The sequence below is a fragment of the Astatotilapia calliptera genome, chromosome 15, assembly GCF_964374335.1.
Source record: "Astatotilapia calliptera chromosome 15, fAstCal68.1, whole genome shotgun sequence".
In the NCBI taxonomy this organism is placed as follows: Eukaryota; Metazoa; Chordata; class Actinopteri; order Cichliformes; family Cichlidae; genus Astatotilapia; species Astatotilapia calliptera.
This window is the reverse complement of record NC_137436.1, coordinates 21,733,264-21,755,146: the sequence shown is the minus strand read 5'-3', so window position 1 is coordinate 21,755,146 and position 21,883 is coordinate 21,733,264. Positions and strand designations below refer to the sequence as shown.

Here is a 21,883-nt window from a genome sequence, read left to right as displayed (position 1 = left end):
GGCTTAATTAGCAAGCTGTCTTCATATACCATATGGATGCACAGACACACATATCTGCTAATTAGCGCCAAGTAACAGTCTAATAAAGCACTCGAATTTCATTTTTTTATAAGCTTCTAAACATGTTTTTTGATGCTGTAAAGTTAACCATTTTAACACAGGAGTCTGTGGAGACTGCCTTATTTTTGGAGCCAACCTTAAGTGGCCGCTAGACAAATTGCAAGGAAGGCAACTGAGACTAAGAGAACAAAAACTAGAAACAGTGGCAACACAAAGAGTACTGAACAGAGACCGCTGCAGTCAGACAGGGAGCAAAAAGAAACTGTGGAGTACATACAAACAGTTGAGCACCTGGATGATTGACACCAGTTGGGAAAGGTTCAGGGATTACAAAACAGACGAGGAAATGACAGAAACGGTGGCACATACTGTTGGTTTTAGACCTTCTCTTTTACTGCACTCTTCTTCTGAAGTTAGTTATTTCTTATATAAACACTCTTTTTCATAATTTTGAAACATTGCAGCAGAAATATGAATTTCCTTATGTTTGAGCATGCACCAAGAAATCCCAAATCCAAGTGACTTCTTCAGCCTCAGTGTCTGCAGGTTTGCCCAACCTTACAAACAGTACACGTGTATAATGACTGAAACTAGCACCATTGATGAACAATGGGCTGTGAGGTCAGTTTTTTGATCATTAATATTCAAACTGTCATTACCATTGATCAACAACCACTGATCAATCACAATTGATCAATGAGTACCATTCACAGAGAGTAGGGGAATGGCTGCAATCACAGCATTTTAAGATGGTGAAAGATGTACCCTTAGGCCCCCTCCTCGATTCAGAGACGGTCTTCCCCTTTTCACATAAATGGCCTCCCTGACCTCCCGCTCAAAAAAGCGTTCCTCCTGTCCAGGATCAGCAGAATCAACTTTCTGGGACTTCAAATTTAGGTTTCATGAGTTCCAGCTGAGTTCAGTCTGGAAATCCAAGCTTGGTGTTAAACCTTTAACAACAAACAAATAAATCCTAGCACAATATGCAAATACAGATGTACAGTATACAGATGTTTTTTTTTACCATGTTCATACCATAATTACCAAGCCCTTATATAGTGGGATGAAAAAGTTTGGGCAACCTTGTTAATACTCATTATTTTCCTGTATAAATCGTTGGTTGTTACAATAAAAAATGTCAGTTAAATATATCATATAGGAGACACACACAGTGATATTTGAGAAGTGAAATGAAGTTTATTGGATTTACAGAAAGTGTGCAATAATTGTTTAAACAAAATCACGCAGGTGCATAAATTTGGGCACCACAAAAAAATACGGTAAATGAAATCAATATTTAGTAGATCCGCCTTTTGCAGAAATTACAGACTCTAAGCACTTCCTGTAGGTTCCAATGAGAGTCTGGATTGTGGTTGAAGGTATTTTGGACCATTCCTCTTTACAAAACATCTCTAGTTCATTCAGGTTTGATGGCTTCCGAGCATGGACAGCTTCAGCTTTGTCACTGATTCCTGGACATTGGTCTCCAGAATCTGCTGATGCTGAGCGGAATCCATGTGTCCCTCAACTTTGACGAGATTCCCAGTCCCTGCACTGGCCACACAGCCCCACAGCTGATGGAACCACCACCATATTTTACTGTAGGTAGCAGGTGTTTTTCTTGGAATGCTGTGTTCTTTTTCCTCCATGCATGACGCCCCTTGTTATGCCCAAATAACTCAATTTTAGTTTCATCAGTCCACAGCACCTTATTCCAGAATGAAGCTGGCTTGTCCAAATGTGCTTTGGCGGCTCTGTTTGTGCTGTGGGCGGAGAAAAGGCTTCCTCTGCATCACTCTCGCATACAGCATCTCCTTGTGTAAAGTGCGCCGAATGGTTGAACGATGCACAGCGACTCCATCTGCTGCAAGATGATGTTGTAAGTCTTCGGTGCTGGTCTGTGGGTTGACTCTGACTGTTCTCACCATTCATTGCTTCTGCTTATCTGAGATTTTTCTTGGTCTGTCACTTCGAGCCTTAACTTGAACTGAACCTGTGGTTTTCCATTTTCTCAGCATGTTCCTAACTGTGGAAACAGACAGCTTAAATCTCTGAGACAGCTTTCTGTATCCTGCCCCTAAACCATGATGGTGACAATCTCTATTTTCAGGTCATTTGAGAGTTGTTTTGAGACCCCATGTTGCTACTCTTCAGAGAAAATTAAAAGAGGAGGGAAACTTACAATTGACCCCCTTAAATACTCTTTCTCATTACTGGATTCACCTGTGTATGTAGGTCAGGGGTCACTGAGCTTACCAAGTCAATTTGAGTTCCAATAATTAGTTCTAACGGTTTTGGTATCAATAAAATGACAGCAGTGCCCAAATTTATGAACCTGCCTGATTTTGTTTAAACAATTATTGCAAACTTTCTGTAAATTCAAAAAACTTCATTTCACTTCTCAAATATCACTGTGTGTGTCTCCTATATGATATATTTAACTGACAATTTTTATTGTAACAACCAACGATTTATACAGGAAAATAATAACTATTAACAAGGTTGCCCAAACTTTTGCATCCCACTGTACATTCAACACCTTATACACCTTATACATTCAACTATTATCAACTACAGTCAGTGACATTTCATTATGGGGAGTCTTGACTTAAACCAGCTGCTTGTCTCCCTCTTTTAAAGGATCTTTAGAGAGATCTTCGGCTCTTCAGGAAACAGGATTATTCTGGTTCGGCTTATTAGGATCACACTCGAGAAAGGGTTTTAACAATGAGTCCTGTGTTTCTCAGCCTCTTTTATTCGTTTTTATTGTGAGAAGACTGAAAAGCAGCTCAGAGCTGTAAAAGCAGAAAGATTTGTTCATCTTTCTGACGTTACGTTTCTGATTAGTTCTCTGGTTGGTGATTACAAAAACACCAGTTTGTTTCTGCTGTTCTCTGTAAACATTGTATAAATCAGTAGTTAGACCTCAACATGAGTCTTTAGTTTAATTTAGTTTAGTTCATACGCATGATACAATAAATATCAGCTCAAAACTGGAAAAAACAGTCTATTGCTAAGATTCTTTCACAAAGGTTTACTGTGAATATGTTAAAATCAGCTTTATGTGGTTTTGTGTGTTTGTGTGTGTGTGTGTAGGTGTGTGTGTTTTCTTTTTTAATGTAGCTCAAATCAACCTACTGAGCTCCATATTTTTTGTTTTGGAGTAGCTTTGGTTCAAACTTATTCATCCTTTACTGGGTCTTGGTATTTGGATTGGTACTTATAAATGTTTCTACTTTGAGCATTCAAAGTGCTTTATTCTACACACCATTAAGAGCTTTCTATTACTGCATGTTCACTCTATGATGGATGTACTGGGACCCATTTGGACTTCAGTATCTTGCCAAAGGACACTTGGACATGGATTGGAGGAGAAGAAGCGAGCCCTCAGTTCTTTTTAGCTCCTCTCCCTTTAAGACCACCTTCTTCACAAACACAAGATTTAGCCTGCAGGTGGGTGGGGCTTCTATGCTATATAACTAGCTAATATGACCATATTAGGGCGTCTCACTGTTCTCAAATAATAAAATAAAATCAACAGAGCATTTAGAGGAGTTTGAAGCCTGAGCTTTTGGCTCACAGGAAGTCCCTACATCATCATATGAAGATTTTGCCATTTAATATGGAGATCCACAACTAAAACTGTGTGACAGAAGTTAAGGTAGGTTCTCATTAAATATATAAAAAATGAAACAAAAAGAATAAAGACAAAAACAAGGTCATTTTTTAAATTGTATTTTATTGTTTAGCATCTTCATAAGACACTCTTGGGTATCATTATGTCCCTGAGAACATACAATAGACAAACAGCACGCACAGACACATAACACTGACTGCTTTGAGATTATTTAACCACAGTGCTTGAACAGTTGATCCGAGTATATAAATCTTGCAAAATTATACCGCAGCCAACAAATAAAACACGTCTATAGCAGAAAAGTGCAAAAGCTGTGAATAAGGGTGGAGGGAAACTGCATCACATTGATTTGGTTACTTTTATTTAATCAAATGCGAAAAAAAAATACTGGGATAAAAAGAATTCAGCCAGAGGATAAACTATAATGCAATCGTGGTGTCTTTTTCTGCAGTGCGTGTACATTAATCATCTGTTTCATCTTTCAGCTGTCAAACCCAAGATCTAATATGTGCTCATATAACACTCACAATCCATGCGTCCGTATTTTCCCACGTACATGGCAGTTTCTGAAGAAGGAGAAGGTTTTGTTTGTTTGTTTGTTTGTTTTTTACAGATATTTTAGCTCATCTAAGAAAAGCCCAGAGTTAAGCAAATTTCCAGTATAAGTAAAGTAGCTGTATGGGACAGAAAAAAACAAAAACGTGGTTCTTTAAATAATTTAACAAGCTGAAATCAATTTATTTGCAAAATTCACAGTCTGAAGAAAATACATTAAGATGCACCAGAGTGATTAAATTCACTCTCTGTGCATGTTCAGAACAGCATACAGTAAATATCCAGTGTACGACCTCCGTTCCCAGCAGAGGAACTATACATCCTTGATCGATACACTCTGTGTTTGGGGACAATGCATTAGTAAGTGATAACTCGGGAGACTTCCTGTCCTGCTGCTATCCTTGTCTCTACCGTGAATCAGAAAATCTTCACCTACATCCATGTAATGTATTCTCTTATTTCACACAGAGCAAAAAGTGCTTATTGGACAGCAATAATTATACAAGCAAGCATTAATTATACTGGGAACAAAGCCTGGAGGTGCTGGGAGTCCGTTTTTTTGTGCTGAAGTCCAAAAATATCCTTTTTCTATGAAAGATTTTAAGCCTAAAAATCTCTTCCTATTTGCATTACTTGCAGTTGCTCTGCTGCTGTTTTCCATCCAATATCAGAAGGCTTTATCCTCTTGTATAGTATTTATTGGCCTTGTCTGCATGTCAGAACCATAACAAATGAGACCCATGTGAAACACAGTTACTTTAATCACAATCCTGCAGCACTGAAGCAAAGCATGCCAGGGTGGATTCATACAGGCTGACAGGAAATTAACAGGAAGCACAGGAACACCGTAGCTGCACTTGGTTCTTATTAATATTACATGCTACATGTTATAGACATGCATGTGAGTGAAGCATACATTATTAAAGCCTCCAGCAGACCCGCTTTGTCCATACTTTTAATTCCATTTTGAATTTTAATCTGTAAACACAGGGCATTAATTAGTGGTGGGTATTAACCCGGCTGCTCACACCCTTTTCCATTTTTTTCAAATCAGTGCTTCCAATCTCATTTAAATCTAATCTCATTTTAGAACATAATTAATCAGATCTTTCAGTGAGGACATTAACTAGACCTGCATGTCAGACAGCTTTCAAAGTCTCAAAGACTACAAATTATAGTGGATTTCTTAGGATTTAGGAGGCTGATGTAAGCGAGACGCAACAGAGCAGCGATGGTAATGAAAGCAGAATGAACTGATGTGTTCTGCTGATGTTAACGAGACATTTTTAAGTGTTTATCTCGCGTCTTTCAGCGTTATCTCATTCATTTAATTAGTTTTTGAGGATTTTTCCTTTACCTGAAGTTGAGGATAGAAATGATCTGGTTGGATTTAGGCCTTTGTAAATAAAACTACTGACTAGTTTGATCTTGAAGTTCATTATTAGTGAGCATTTAATTGGGCACAATCTCTGAACCAATCTCTGTATATACTAATTCTTTGAATGCTCACTGGTGGTTGGCATTCAGTTACAAAATATTAGTCCCTTCCTGCAGCTCCCCATGGTTGAAATGGTCCTAATTCTGCCAGCCAGTAGAAATAAATGTCATTTCTCAGTCTAAACTGGGCCAAATCTGCACATATAATACTACTCCAAATTTGAGTATGCTGATATTTAACCCCAATTGGCACAACTCAGCTAGCTACAAATATGACTTTTGAAAACAGTTGCAATATGTGGCATTAGACACTTACAAGAGCCTGGAAATGATAGCACTTTATGATAAACTGTATTTAATCATTTAATTTGATAGGAAAATCAATTAATATTACTCTCTACTTATTTCTACTCCAGTTTCTCTGATTTCCAATTGAGATTAAAGGCAAAAAGCACTTATTTCAAATCTTTTGATTCAGGTTTCGGAGAACAAAAGCAGAACCGTAGACCTATCCATCCACCCCAACCTCCTCCTAATACTGGTGCTATAATACTACACACAGACTAAATATAAGCTCATGTAATTCAGACACTAGAAGGCGCTGTCATAGTTAACTCTTAAATATGGATAGGGTTGTAACGGCATGAAAGAAAAATATGAGGACAATCTTATATCTAATAATTTTTAATAAAAAATAATAAAGGAACAAAAAAGTCATTTATATATATATATATATATATATATATATATATATATATATATATATATATATATATATATATATATATATATATGTGCACTAGTGGTCCGTGGTGGTACTGCCGCGTCTTACCCAGTCTACCGTCAAGACAGCCATGTTAGAGAAACTGGAAACTGGAAATGCATCTTTACATCTTTGCATGACATGAACAGTCAAATAAGTGTTTGTAATGGCTGATATTTGGTTGCTCTCTTGGCATTCACCGCGTGCCTTAATTGTATGGACATTTAAATCAAGGTCCGCTGTGAACACGAGGAGTGACAACCCATATTTCTCTTATTCCCCTTTGTTCTCATCTGACTCACAACATCGTGATTTTGTACAGTTTTCATACATTTATTGCTTTTTTTTTCAATGCAGCTGTGGTCTTGTGCACCTCGCTTTAACGTTTCCAGTGAGTCCATTTTTACCACTGTTTTTCTTTTCTTTTTTTCCCCAGCACTGCTCTGTCCTACTAGAGCTTTCTCTGTCCAGCTTGACTGAATCACTTCCACTTTATTCCCGTCCTTATCTGTCTCAGTAGTTTTTCTGCAACAGCAGCACTCCAGAAAATAAAATTGCTGCCAAGTTATCAAGCGCTGAGGGGGTTCCTCTTTAATGTATTTCTATAAACAGATAAACAAATTTCAATATATTGAGCTTGTAAATCTCCCATGACACTCAGTGGGCTATAAATGTATTAAATATCAATATAGTGAACGCTTTATTGTCACCGTTGGGTTATATTGACTATGACTGCACTGATTATTTATCATGCCTCCGCATGCTGCTAAAACTGCCTTACAAATTGAATACAGCTGATCAAATTACACTGACAGCAACATTTATGATGATATTGGTGCTGATTGTACTAGATATTGTGAATGCAATCTATTGACAGCGTTATAATACATTATTGTTAAAGCAAAAGAGTGGTTCGTTACAATAACGGCAAGGTTTTTTTACTCAGCTCTGCTCCTCTGCAGTGCTTTGTCTCCTCCTGCAGTCCACACACAGAGAGGCAGCTCAGGAGGACCCTGTAGTGGTCCATGCATAGGCGTAAATGTGACTGTGTGTGCATATCTTTCTTTTCCCTGAGATGTAAATGGGTGCAGTGTTAGAAGTGGTTCAGTGACAATCAGTTTATCCGCTGTGTATATGGACAGTTTGCAGATTTTAGCCCTGTGACTAAAAATTATGTCAAAATCCATCCAAATCATTTGAATATTAATCGCTTCAATCTCCTCCTTTGGCTTCTAGCATACTTGAAATAATGTCATCTCTACTGGTATTGTCATTTCATTGGCTTAATTTGGCAGAAGTTCCACAAAAAGTGTCATCTGAAGGATTTCTGGAGGCCTGAAAAAAAAAAAAGATTAACATTTGTTCAATGTAAAAAGATTTTTTTTAACATCATGTGACCTCCCTCTGTTTTTTTTCTTCACCTTTTTTTGCTTTTTAGTTGCGCTGCATGCAACAGTAATGCATCTTCAGCTGCATTAAACGCAGACATGGTGCTCACTGAAATTGATTGACCGCATGGAGCAAGTGTAAAAATCTCTGCAAATTGATTTTCATACCCCCGGATGAGTGGAAACCAATAATGGCTTACTGGAAGACTGGAGGGGAAAATGCATTTGGAAGAGGCCAAAAAATAAAAAATAAAAAATCTAAAATAATACAGTATATGTGTAAAAAGTATTGCAGAGATGTGCAGTTTTAAATCATTAAAAACACGGCAGCACTGCGGACCATTAAAGCATCATCCTCCATTATCTGGCAGCAGCAGCCATAATGTACGTTCTTATACAGCACTGCATTAGTGACACAGCTGCAGGGGAGGAAGCTGCTGCTGCAATTTTACTTCTCATCCCACATGAGTACACCATCCTGTCAGCTAAACAGAAAAAAAGAGGAGGGGGGCAGGGGGGCATCAGGACATGTAGCCTCTTCTTTTGATTTGTGCAGATGAAAAGCAGCAGCATCAGCATCATCTGTGCTGCTCAGCGGCTCTCCGGCAGAGAGGAGGACCCATCTGCAGCCTCATTAACCGCTGAAATGCTAATGACCCAGATAGCTCATGTAGGCTAAAACTGCAGAGAGGAGGGAGGGGGTGGATGGTTGCCTTTGTGGGGGTCGGGCGTGTGTGCGTGCGTGTGTGTGTGCTAGAGCTTATATTGAACATTTTTAACCAATACACGACTGCAGGCACCGAATAAGTCAAATTACAGTCTGTAAAAACTGGTCTAACAGACAGTAAAACACAATAAAGATTTCCGTTTTTGCGTTTTTCCAATTCTAACATCAAATTTACCAGAAAACACCACGGCCTGCCAGAGTTAAATATTACATCTGGTGCAGTATTTGTGGATGGATTTGGGCGTGAATGCAGAATTTGGCTCTTTTTTTCGCAACAGAAACAGAAAAAAAGAGAAGTTCCGCAGAGCACGACAGCACACTGCGGCGTTCGCAGGAGCAAAACGCAGATGAAAGGGTTTTTAAACACACACACACACACACACACACACACACACACACACACACACACACACACACACACACACACACACACACACACACACACACACACACAACGCCTATAATACCTTAGCTTTAAAACGAACAAATGTGCTGTAAAAGTGTGTAACACCGAACAACAACAATACCTTTCAGCGGCAGGGTGCAGGATAAATGGCGCAGGTATCTATTTCTTTTGCCATTACAGAGCACGTTCTTATTGTTTGATGTTTAAAAATAAATAAATAAAAAGGCAGCCCAGACCTCCATTAAACACACCGACTCTTGAGGCTCTGTGTGCCCGGTGAGAGAACGATGTAAACCGGCTTTATTTGCAGCTTGGTCCGCGGTCCTCTTCTCTGGAGGTCCTCCCAGGGATGGGATGCTGAGGATGCGGAGGAAGCGGAGGGATGTTGCGAGGGATGCGGAGGTCGGACCGTCCTTCTTCTGCACACGAGCTGAATAGGCGGTATTTCTCTCTCTCTCTTTCTCTTTCCAGAGAACACTCTTTAAAGTACAAATAGTCCAGACCCATAAAGAGTACAAGAGTCAAGCAAATATCCCGAACCCATCAAAATCAGGTTTTGTGCGTGCTGGGTGCAGTCCGTGTAGCTGTACGGCAGGATGGAGGGAGAGAAGTTGGGCGCAGTCAGATGGAGAGAGGATAGGGGAGGGGGTGGTCCTCTGAAAGAGAGGGAGTCAGATGAAGCCGGGTTTTTACATCCTCAGTTTCAGCTTCCAGCTCCGTCCTCCCTCCGCTTTTCATCCGCCCCGTCCTCCTCTAAGAAAGGAGGGAGGGGGGAGTGAAAGCATCTGCCTCACCAAACACACCGAGTGAAACAAGCCCCACTCCATCTGACCATAAACTGTCATTAATTTAATCCAAATGGCTTCAAGGAACAATGCAGCTAGCCTCTGTGCTAGTATACGGACACCCAAAGCTACATTTTAAATGATGATGTAATTCCCAAACCAGGCGCATTCATCAGCCTCTGCTCTCGTGTTTTCAGGCTTGCTGTGAGAATTTATAAACTCGTCTACAGAGATTTGCTTATTGTACTTGAAATAAGCAATGACGACGGGTTGCATGGAGTTCAACAAAGGTGCAGGATGAAGCAACCAAACCGGATATAGCTTAGAAAAATGAAAAGGTGCCACGCTGAATGTGTAAAGTGCTCACCACAAAGCCATACCACAAAGTGTAGTCTTGTAATAAATAAATAAATAAAAGTGCTTTGTGATTATCATGTAGAATAATGGGAAATAAAGCCGTAATAATTTAGTTTATTTTGTTTTATTTGTTAAATTAGTTAGTAAAGGCTTTTATTTTTACATTTTCAGAATCAGAATCAGAATACTGATTAATTATAGGATTAATACATTCATATTAGAGGAGATATGTTGACATCATGGTTGGGTATGTAATTAACATCATATTTACCAAACCATTCAAGAAATAGGTTGACATTTATAATTATATACCTGTTTGATGACGAGATTTTTGGTAGAATTTTGAATGGCCTCCCAGCTGAGATGCACAATAATAAGGTGATTGTAGAGCTGCTGGATACAATTTTCTCATTTTTGGTGCTCAAATTTTCTTTAGAGGCTACATAAACACCATTATTCACAAATGTTCAGAATTTCCCCCTTTATTCTTCCCTTTTCTGAGTATAAATAAAAGATACTGAGCATCTCCATTCTGTGGCTCCAGCCTAAAGTGATTGGAACAACAGGGATAAAAAACCAAACCAAAAAAGTTAAATTAGATGACAGGCTCTTTATGGATGAGAAAGCAGTTTAATTGGGTTTGCATTAAACAGATAAAGTATTGATTTTTGTCTCTGTGGTTGAGTTTTGTCAGTGCTGCCATCATGAAGACTGGCACAACTTTTTTTCCCCCTTTATGTTCAAACAAATTCAGCCACGATCCCTGCCTCAAAAAGTCAGACAGGGCAAAGTTCGAGTAGGAATGGGCCCCTGCCTTCTTTGCCCCCACCTGAACCACTCAATATATCTACTAACTTTAGCTGAAATGCAGCACATTATTTTCACTCAGAGTTGCACCAGGTGACATTTTCATTTAATGTGCTCCAATCAGTAGATGTTCAGAAATGTTTGGAGAAATGCTGCATTGCTTGGTTCTAATATAAAGAAGCCAAGGGATGGAAAGAGTTAACAGAGAAGTGTACATTTAGAAAAGTCTTCTTCTCCAGTGAAAACTAAAACTGTGCACCTGCCATCTGAATTATTGATGATTCCCACCTTCATACACGAACAATGAGACACCGAAATTAACATTTTTTCCAGCATTAGCAGCGTTCCTCCTGGGTTCTTCCATATGGCTCATCATCTGTCCTCTTTCCATCCATCCCCCCACCACCACCTAGTGTACTGGGAACCAGTTGACTGATGGAGGCTGTTCGGTGCTCATTTGACTGCACCATTATAGCTGCCGACTATGAAATAATCATCATCTTCCATCTCACGGAGCCTGATTTTCTTCAAGAAATCCCTACAACCTTATTTGAACCATCTGAGTAACACACAAATCGTTTTCTTGAACATTTTTTTGTTTTAATTCATTGTGTAATGTTTGTGATCATTTAATATTTACTTTTCATTTCTTGTCAGGGCTGAAGTGTTCACAGCTTACATTAAACTGTTCTGCTATTTGGATTTTTATTAAAATGTCAAATATTTACAGTTTACTTTCATAATTCAAACCATTATACCCGTGTGGTGTTTAACTCCCTGTAATTACAATTTTCATTGTTTATCTTTCATATTCTGCTTTCATTTTTCAAGGTATGGAATAAAACGTATCCATTTTAATATTGTGTGCATGTTCGTTTTAATGGCTGTATTTTTCTAATGTTTTGGCGCCCCTGTCACATTGTTTCTTTAGTGTAAAATGGTTACAAAACTCAGCTGGAGCTCTTTTAGGGCAAGCTTTTAATTAAAACCAGTGAAGTTCAATCCCGTGACCACTGCCAGTAACCAATAAGTGCCCCCTCTGCTTTCTTTCCATGCCGTGTCCACTTTCTGCACCGTCTTTTCTTCTTAGGCCAGCAGTGACAAAAGCTGCCTCTGCCTTACTGATCAGCAGTTTTTCTTCTTATAATGGTGACGACATGATGGGAAATAATATCATATTAGCAGTAAAAGTGTAAGATCCACAGTCTTTGAAATGTTCAATATATAATGAGTACACCACTCATGGATGCTCCGTCCTCCTCTGAGGACCACTGCGTCACCAAACACACAGGGTGAAATGAGCCCCCTTCCACCTCAACATAAACTGTTAATTTAATCCAGATAGTTTTAACTAACAATACAATTAGCTTTTGTGTCCTAAAGGATGTGGACACCCAAAGCTACGTTTTATGTGGCTCTATGATGATGTAGTCCCCAAACCAGGCCTGTTAATCAGCCTCTGGCTTCTGCAGAAATGCGCTACCATTCATGCTCAGGAGGTGCAGCACTGGGCAATAAAGACGGTTTTCGTGGAGTTCTTCAAAGGTGGAGGGTGAAACACGTCACACAGGATCTAGCTTTGTAAAGAAAGGACCCTTTTCCCCAAAGCATTGGCACAAAGTTCAGAGTGCTGTCTTACTGTACGTTATATCTACATATTAATGTATGTTGTAATTTAACTGGCAAGAAAAAACTGTCCCTGAATAGCTGAGAAAAACTTTACTGCCTCAGGTGCTTTGTGATTATAACATCGAACAAAAGTGTTCTACTGACTACTTTCTGACCCTCCTGAGTACACCACTGGGGTTTGTGTAGTTGTATATACTTTTGTAATAGTGTGAACACTTATGCTCACAAAACAGTGAGAAAAGTATTAAAATGCATAATTTGAGACAGAGCTTAATTCGTATTTGACAAATGTACAAATGAGATGCTGTTGTTTAAAGGGCAGTTAATGTTGACATAGTCTGTCTGCAAAAAGCTTTGGCGGGTTTAAAGAAGCCTTTACAGTCTATAACTAAAAACCCTGACTTATGACAGATTGCCTTTAGATATGAGACAGTGTCAGACATTAGTTTTGTAAAAGTCATTTTAAAGTCTTCTAGTCTACTGTAGACATAAATCTACATTATGAACAGCTTCAGGTAAATTTCAGGGTCATGGTATTTATGTAGATGTATTAAATAAGTCATATTTGATCATGTGTCTCTTAGTTTTCTAAACCATTTGTCCACCATGGCGATGAAGGGGACCTGAGGTCTATCCTATCTGTCCCACAAAAGGGGTACCTGCCATAGGGTGCTACTGCCCCTCACCTAAAAGTCTAGGGAGGACAAACCACAAGTCTTAGAATCAGCTTGCTGAATGAGCAACAAAGCATTTATTTAATTAATGTACAGTATTAAAGTTAGCTAGAAAAAATATACAGAACCAAACAGACATCAGGGTCTCCAAGGCCAAAACAACAGCAAAAAAACAAGTTTAGACACAACGTTAGAGATGCAAGGCTGAGACGTTTTGGAGACAAGGCATTGTGGATATATTTGCCAAAGGAAGTTGATTATGAAGCTTCCAGGAAGGAGGAAAACCACAGGGGAGATTGACGGATGTAGTGAAGGAGGACATGCAGAGAATTGGTGTGACAGAGGAGGAGGTAGGAACAGGGTGAGATGGACTGAGATGATCAGCTGTAGTGACTAAAGGAAACAGCTGAAAGAAGAAGAAAAAGATCTTTGAAACCCACAGGGAACTCAAACTCCAAACAGACTAAGTAACATTGCTTTTAATGGTGTGAAAGACAAATGTTTCTTTCGACAGTTTGGTGTTGATGAGTTCAAACTGACACAGAGGTTTAGGTAAAATGACAGATGGCCAGTTTAACTGAGTGGAATCAGTAAATAACAGCTAACAGCTCAGTGTGGAGGCTGTCTCAATGCATTTGTTTTTACTTAAGCCACTTATTGTATTATATTTGAACTTTTATTTAAAAAATCTCTGATTGTACCATTTTCTTTAAACTTGCTGAGCTATTTTTGTCATGTTGTGTTTATTTTTTCAGTGGTTCTTCCTTATTGAAGTTGTTTTGTTACACTTTTGTGGATTGGCTCCTGTGACAGAAGAATTCCCCAGCTTTATACATAAATCTCTCATATTAGTATTTAACAGCGACGGAGCACCAGTCATATAAAACTACAAACCAGCTCACATCTGAGAGACTACGACTGAACTCCATTCAAAATAATAGGAATTTTTATGTTAACTTAGCCACTGGTGAATATACAGCTCATCAGTGTTCACAGAAACAAGACGAAATGAAAAACAAACCCAGCAGGTGAATTCGTCTTTATTGTGGTCCCAGTTATTTACAAGAAAATACAAATAAAAACAATGAAAAATTTTTGTAGTTAACTTTCACTTTCTGCATCGTGTGTGGCAAAATGTGTACTTTGTCTTCAATGAGGAAATGCACTATGTTATGTTGTAAGTGTGCAATAAAACATTTTCAAAATGTGTTTTGTTTACAGTCATCATTGTGTAAGGGGCGACACTTACAGTTACGCAAACCCATGTGTCTGTTAGGTAAGGCTAGCTAGTGCAGCAGCAGCAGGGTGTGAGAGGTGCTGAGGGTCAATGGTCTCTCCATCCAGGATCCTTTTCGTTTGGCGTCACTTTGTCAACATTCGGATGGGAGATATGGCCTCCAAAGCACAGATGCCGACCCCAGAGACAGCGTTGCCCGGCCGGACTGAGAGTATGAAAGTCTCTGGTAAGAGTGGACCCGGTTAGCTTCAGCAGGCTAGCTTAAGTTAGCCCTGTGATATAACTTTACTACATATCCGCGTTATGTAGCGAAATGAAACGAGCTGTTTGCTGGTTTGTTTAGTGTTACAATGGTCTGTGGGTTACTTCCCAGGTGTTTCCATCCATTCACGAAGAAAGCAGCTTCAGTTATAAGAATGTAATTAAGTTAAACAATCGCAAATTTATCCGATGCTACACCTGCTACTACCCAGTTAAAGTATGCTTTTACTGCGCATGCGCGTCCCAGTCTCTTAACAGTGGTAGAGGAAAAAACGAATATCCGCAAATGTAGAGGTCTGTAAATAATTCACTTATTTAATACCAATGTATGAATGTAAACATATTCAGTCACAGGTTAAATTTCAGCACCTAATAAGGAAACTTAAATGCTGAAGTATTAGAAGTAAAATTTAAAAAAGGAAAAATATGTGTGAGAATTTAACCTTGTGATGGAAAAATCGAGATTTTCATGTAATTATGGGCAGAAATCACAAAAGATATCTTTATATTGCTTTATAACACTTTTACTGTATGCGGGTAAACCATGCTTATGTGCAGAGTCATGCTTCATAGGCCCATTTTGAGCCAGGAAAAAAAAGCTTGATTTATTATTACATTGTGAAGTTATTGTTTGTAAAGTAAACAATATTTAACTGTTGCAGCTTGCTGTGCCTTTACCTGGTTAATGATTAGTTAAGCATCGGTAGATAAATCTAAAGATAGATCAGACCAATAGAAAGTGAATAAAATGGAAAAAGTGTCATAATTTTACATATTGTAATTTTATCCTCCGATTGTTTGTATTTCGCAAAGAATTAGATATTTGTTTTCTCTGAATTCTGAATTCTGAAAAAGTTAGAGTGGAAATGCCCCACAGATATGTGAAAGATTAAACGGGATCAAAAGTACAAAGTGATTTTTAATCTGACAAGGTCCAAAGATTATAAACCACTGCTTAAACTGATAACAGCTCCTCAAATTTTAAGTACAGTACATATAAAATATGATGCTTTATTAGTGACTAACCAAACATTGCATTCAGTTTGCAGCAAAACTGCATTTTGATAGTTGCAGCAGTTAAACATTATGCAATATATTTGGTTTAAGTTTGAATCCATTGTGTTATAAAATTCACCCATCCATCAATTTTTCCAACCATTTGCCCAAATTCAGTGTTGTGGATGCATTTGCCTGTTTCAGCTGTCATTTTGCAAGAGCTGGGGTACAACTTAACTTGGATAACTTGTTAGTATCAGTATAATCAATTTAATTCTCAAAATATTTTCTGATATTTGCATGTTTAAAAATGATTAAGTTAGAAATGTTGGGAATCCCTTTGATAGTTACATATTGTTGGTGAAAATGAGATTTGAGTGATTTTGAATGTGCCGATGTTGTGCAGAGTATTTCAGAAATTGCTGATCTGCTGGGATTTTCCTACATAACCGCCTGCAGAGTTTACAGAGAATGGTCAGAAAATGGCCAAACTGGGTCAAGCTGATAGTAAGCCAAGAGTAAATCAAATAACTACTAGTTACATCAAAGATATGCAGAAGAATATTCCTGTCAGGAGTGTCCAACTCCAGGCCTCAAAGGCCAGTGTCCTGGAGGTTCAGCTGTGTTGGATCAAGGACGCATCTAAAACCTGCAGGACACCGGTCCTTGGGGCCTGGAGTTGGACACCCCTGATCTATGTAAACACAAGATGTTGAACCTTGAAACACAAGTGCTACAGCAACAAGATGCTAAGGCTGCAGTTAGTACAAGCTCACCAAAGTTGGACAATAGAATATTGTAAAAACGTTGGCTTGTATGATGAGTCTCCATTTCTGCTGCAAAATTCAGATGGTAGGGTCAGAAATTGTCGTAAACTATGTGAAAGCCTTGGTTCAGGCTGTTGACGGTGGTACTGTATGATAGCGTTGTGCACACTTTTGGCCCCTTAGTACCAATTAGCTGAGTATTGTAGCTGACTGTGTCCACACCTTTATGACCACAATGTACCATCTTCCGATGCTTGTTTCCAGAAGGATAACGTGCTATGCCAATTCAATAGAACACCTTTGCGATGTGGTAGAAAAGGTTGTTCATATCATGGATGTCCTGTTGACAAATCTGCAGCAACAGTGTGATGCTGTGATGTCAATATGGACCAGAATCTCTGAGGAATTTTTCCAGCACCTTGCTGAATCTTTAACATGGCGAATTAAGGCAGTTCTGAAGGAAAAGGGGGTCAAACCTGCTACTAGCAAGGTTTATCTAAGAAAACTATTTAAATAATGTATGTAGTGTATGTAAAATTCAGGTATAATTTTATAGAATTACAGCAAAATTAGATATCATGTAACAGAATGTTACATGTTCATGTATATAAAAAAAGGTGCATTTTATGTCACAATTTCCTCTGAATAATGTTGTAGAATTTTAAAACGTTTTAATATTTCATACAATAAACCATAAGACAATAATGTTGCTCAACTATACTTTGAGGATATTAAGGGGAGATATATTCCGATTAAGCATCAGATAATATCAGCTTAATTTTATACATATTAGCACTTGCTTTTAATATTCCATACATCTGTTTATTTTGTTCCCTCTTTACAAATATATTTGCCACTCCTGCTTGTAAATGGCTCAAAGAAAACTGTGCTTATACGTGTGTGTGTGTGTGTGTGTGTGTGTGTGTGTGTGTGTGTGTGTGTGTGTGTGTGTGTGTGTGTGTGTGTGTGTGTGTGTGAGATAGAGAGCTTTCTGTGAGCATAAACAGACCGACAGCAGCACTAAGCTGGCAGTCAGGGCACTTGGCACCAACCTGCCCCCTCTTCACTACAAGTGAGGGCACAGAGTCTTGGCACATGATGAATAGATCTGCACTGGCACTAAACAAAAGACCTGAGATACACATATACTCACACACACAGTCAGAGACACACGCGGTCACTTCCTTTTAGTGGTAAGTGTAAAGGTTGTTGGGCGACAACAGTTTTTCGGAATACTGAGTGAGTTTTGGTTTAAGGGTTGAAGAGAAAGAAAAAGATGCGGAATCAAATATTTGACTGATTATAAATGAGTTGAATGTAAATTTTTGTTTTGTTTTTTGGAGTGTGTTTAATGTTTTGGTTAGGCTGGAGGGGGTTGGACTGGGGAAGGAGGATGTGGGAGTGGAGGGGTTAGCGGGGCGGGGGTCCACAGCGAAAGGACGATCGGGATGGAGGGTAGGATGGAAAGGTTCAGACGGAGTGGCAGACATGCTGGAGCATCGCCAAGGCTCCTCGGGAACACTGCCACAATCGAGAGAGAGCCGAAGAAAGAGCGAGGGAGCAGAGAGGAAAGGAAAAAGCCATGCCTGCAGTCGAGAGACTTGGCAGGACTTCCCTTCCTTTGTCTGTCTGGCTCAGAGATGCAGCGCCAGAGGAAATCAAGAAACGTCCAGGCATGGTGGTGGTGAAGGTGGTGGTGGATGGGGACAAGCTTTGCATCGGCTTCAAAAAGACGGGAGAGAAAAAGTATTTTCAACGGACTGAAGCGTCTTTGAGGTCAATGGAAATCAGAAACAAACAAGCCCTTTTCTCTATTTAAACGAAATTCCGCATTGGACCAATTGGACGCGATTAGGTTTTGGAGACAAAGTGTAGCGTGACTACAATGTTCAAAAGGTCGACCTGTGATTTTAATGCTAAAAAAGTAGTTTATAAAGCATTCGTATTTCTTGGAGCGCCAAACAGCATCTGTGAACTGGACAAGGCCAGATACTGGACTTCAGAGACTCTCATAGTAGCCAGAGGAAGGCCATCTGTGTGCAGCGCAAGAGGTTTGTGTATCAATGCTTTTTGGGCTTTGAAACTTCATAGACCAATAGTAATTGTTTGGGGGAAGAGGTTTCATGCTTAAGGGAGTAGACACAAAAAGAGCAGCCAGGTATGTGTTTGATGATCAAGCTTGAGGAAACAAAGCAGGCAAAACAGGGCCAGAAGCCTAAGAAAAAGACCAAAATACCCACCAAGATCTTTTGGTTGGCTTTTGCATGGTTAACAGTGAATCCAATCAGACTTTACACAGAACTATGTATTTACAATGTTAAGTAGGACTATAACTTTATTTTTAATCATGTTAACATGTCTGACCAGGTGTGCCTAGTAGTAGGATCAGAAATAATGGGTTCAAATAAGTACTTGAATACTTATGGGACTTTGTTCAAAACTGCAATAGTGATAAAAGTCATGGAAACCTTTTTTTTTTTTCAAGAATACTTTAAAAAGTCAAAAGTCAAAGATGTTTGCTTTATTATGATAGAGGACTAAGAAAAGTATCAAATTGTGACATTAGTCGAGCTGGAGCCTGGGACTGTTTGGAATGTTAGCTTAAACCTTGACTGAAATAATTTATAATGATTTTTAAGTTTTCAGAAATTTCCTTTGTCGTTTTTAACTAGTGGTTTGTTTCACCTAAACTCTCAGACTTTCTAAGGTTCAGCATAAAGGGCCAGAAAAAGTGATGGTTGCAGGTATTTTCTTTAGAAAGATGGGTCTCAATTAATACAGTTACCAATTGCAGCTATTTAAATCTGCCTAGTTTTAGATGTATATAATAATGTAAAATCTGCACATTAATCTGCATTCATCTACATACAGACTTTGAAAGGTGTGGCCCTACAGGTGTATTTCGCATTTTTTCTTTCTCCCTTAGAAAGAATGGCACCATCTGTGTTTGATTTACAAATGACAAATTTGGCAATCCCCTCGCTCTTATTTTGAAAGTTTAACTGTTCCTAACTTGCTTACCCAGTGCTTCCCGCCACGCCATGTTTCATTTCCCATCAGTTGTTTTGCTGGCTTGCTAGCTCTTGGGGCAGTCCACAGAGACAGTCTCATCCTGCAGTGTTGGAAGTTCTCCAGTTTCACCATTTTGGACTTCAGCTAGCATTCGTCATCCAGCTGCCCAGAACTGGTTCATTTATGTGCTGCTACACCGAGCTCACAGCTGCAGTCAATGACCGTGGAAGTAGAGTTCATCCACGGAAAACTTGCCTAAGAGGCAGCTTATTATGCTGATCAGTTAAATAATGCTGATCAGGCAAATAAAATACTTGCAGATAAATAAAACGGTTTAATAATTTATAATTTAAGAAATCCCAATGAAAGTGCTCATTTATCAGGAAGCTCAGTTAGCAGCCATACCTGTGCATGATCAACACAGACAGAAAAACAGGGAAATTCCATTCCCCATAAACTAACTGAATGATCTGGACCCATAGAAAATAAAGCCAACATGCCAGCACCTTAAATTAGAATTTTGACATTCTAAAGCAGAACATTGCAGCAATGTGACAACCAGAGATGACAGAAATTCAAGGGTATCCTGCGACTTTGAGTGACTATGGGTGGCATAACCACTTTTAACATTATGAAGGCAGGAATCTTAGATAAACTTTTCTAAACTTCCAGGTAAGGGATTTAAGTGACTTCCAATGAGAGTAAAGGGTACCTGTGATTGACATGGCCCAGTGCCTGGAAAATCCACCAGCCATCAGCTTCAAAGTGATGTGCAACGAGCAAATTGCATCCAGCATGGACACAACTTTAGATTTAGAAAGGAGGATTATCCCAGATATGCTCATTGGGCTATAACTGAGAAATTATTAGGCTGATGAGTGAATGAGAGCTGTTGGGGATACTGTCCATAGAGGCCAGAGCTGTTGGCTCCGACTGAAACAAACAACTTGTCTACATATAATAGCAACATTTAACTGTAATTGTCATAGTAGCGTGCACATTTGTGAATATTTCCAAACTTTGACCACACGTATGATTTGAAATTCTTACACGCTGAACACAACATTTATGATAAACACCAAACAATTCTTAAACATACATACATACAAGTAGAAAGGTATATGTACCTTTCTACTATAAAGGTACATATACTTTCATATAAAACATGGAAAACATTGGAGTTTTGCCTGAAGCCAAGTTTTTGGAGCCTAGATCAATAAGATCCCTCAAAAAATGTATAAATCAAAAGGAAGCCTGTACAGTTTTTATGAAGGTGGAAAATTATTCATAGAGACCAAAACATTTTTGTACCAGTCTGTAAACATGCTTTTTAATGCTGTGAAGTTATGAAGCGTTTTAATGTGGGAGTTTTAGACAGGCCCATGAGGCCGTTTGAGGAACTGCACTGTTTGGCACTGCATTGGCTTTGTTTTTTCTTTACAGCTAGTGTCTAGAGGTTAATCAATCTAATTGATATTTGCATTTATTTTACAGTTTTTGCCCGTTGCTTGAACACATTTGGCAAAACGTCGCTCATTGTGCCAAAACTCTAAACACAAGTAAACACGACACAACACTGGGAAATATACCATACACATCTGTGCCAAAATGAAACTCCACTCCCAAAACCTAAACTCTGCTGTCAAAACCTAACATTCCTCTGTCAAAATGTAACTCTGTTGACAAAATGACACATACTTGCATCATATGCAAACACTTACAGATCAGGGGGAACACACTAGTCTTCTTTACATAAAACACTGCAGTCCTTGATTTCCATTGTTTATTCAGAAGGCACATTTACAGGAGACACATTTCCAAACAACCAAAAACGCAAATAGACCTACTCAATAGTGTACATCGCAGTACCATGAATTCAGATGAAGCAAAAAAAAAAAAAAAACACAACACAATAATACTGCAATAGAAAAAACACTATACTGTAAACACAAAAAACCATGACAAGTGTGCATAAGTGGGCTCATGGATCCCGCCGTCTGTTGGGGTCTGGCCACAGGACCTCATCAACATCGCAAGCTATGTCCTCTCCCGCTAGGCACCGGGGAAAATACCCTCTTGCATGCCGAAACCATCCATGGATCGCTGTCACCTCAATGTCGCCGCAGGCCTGTTCCATTGCCTGCAGAAGAGGCATGCGGGCATGTGGTTGGCGGTCATATACTCGCCATCTCCAAGCCGAAAAAAATTCCTCAATAGGGTTTACAGTTTTTGCCCGTTGCTTGAACACTATAAACCCATGCTTAGACTAAAGTAACACAACGTGAAGCTGTTGTTACCATACCTCAAACACATGTACCCCTACCTTAAACAAAAGCGCTGCTTTGCACCCCAGTACCAATTATGCAACACACCTACTCCCTCATG

General features: G+C 39.0%; 1 protein-coding gene and 2 long non-coding RNA genes across 4 annotated transcripts in view; 1 reads left to right on the top strand and 2 right to left on the bottom strand.

The window, feature by feature from the left end:
• Positions 1 to 7,017: 7,017 nt before the first annotated feature.
• On the bottom strand, positions 7,018 to 9,656 carry LOC145420394 (uncharacterized). Its single transcript, XR_013901696.1, has 2 exons — positions 9,095 to 9,656; positions 7,018 to 7,787 (listed from the first exon to the last, which is right to left on the bottom strand). It is a non-coding gene; the product is annotated as an uncharacterized LOC145420394 (long non-coding RNA).
• Positions 9,657 to 13,274: 3,618 nt separating this feature from the next.
• Positions 13,275 to 14,614, bottom strand: LOC145420559 (uncharacterized). The gene is made up of 2 exons (XR_013901881.1): positions 14,475 to 14,614; positions 13,275 to 13,631 (listed from the first exon to the last, which is right to left on the bottom strand). It is a non-coding gene; the product is annotated as an uncharacterized LOC145420559 (long non-coding RNA).
• Positions 14,553 to 21,883, top strand: part of msraa (methionine sulfoxide reductase Aa) — a 60,139-nt gene continuing 52,808 nt past the window's right edge. Inside the window, exon 1 of one of the 2 annotated variants that reach the window (XM_026194169.2) lies at positions 14,553 to 14,688. In XM_026194169.2, the coding sequence (XP_026049954.1) occupies positions 14,553 to 14,688 (136 nt within the window). Of the gene's footprint in view, positions 14,689 to 17,486; positions 18,538 to 21,883 lie in introns of those variants that run through there. The other variant, XM_026194168.2, reaches the window with a different exon arrangement.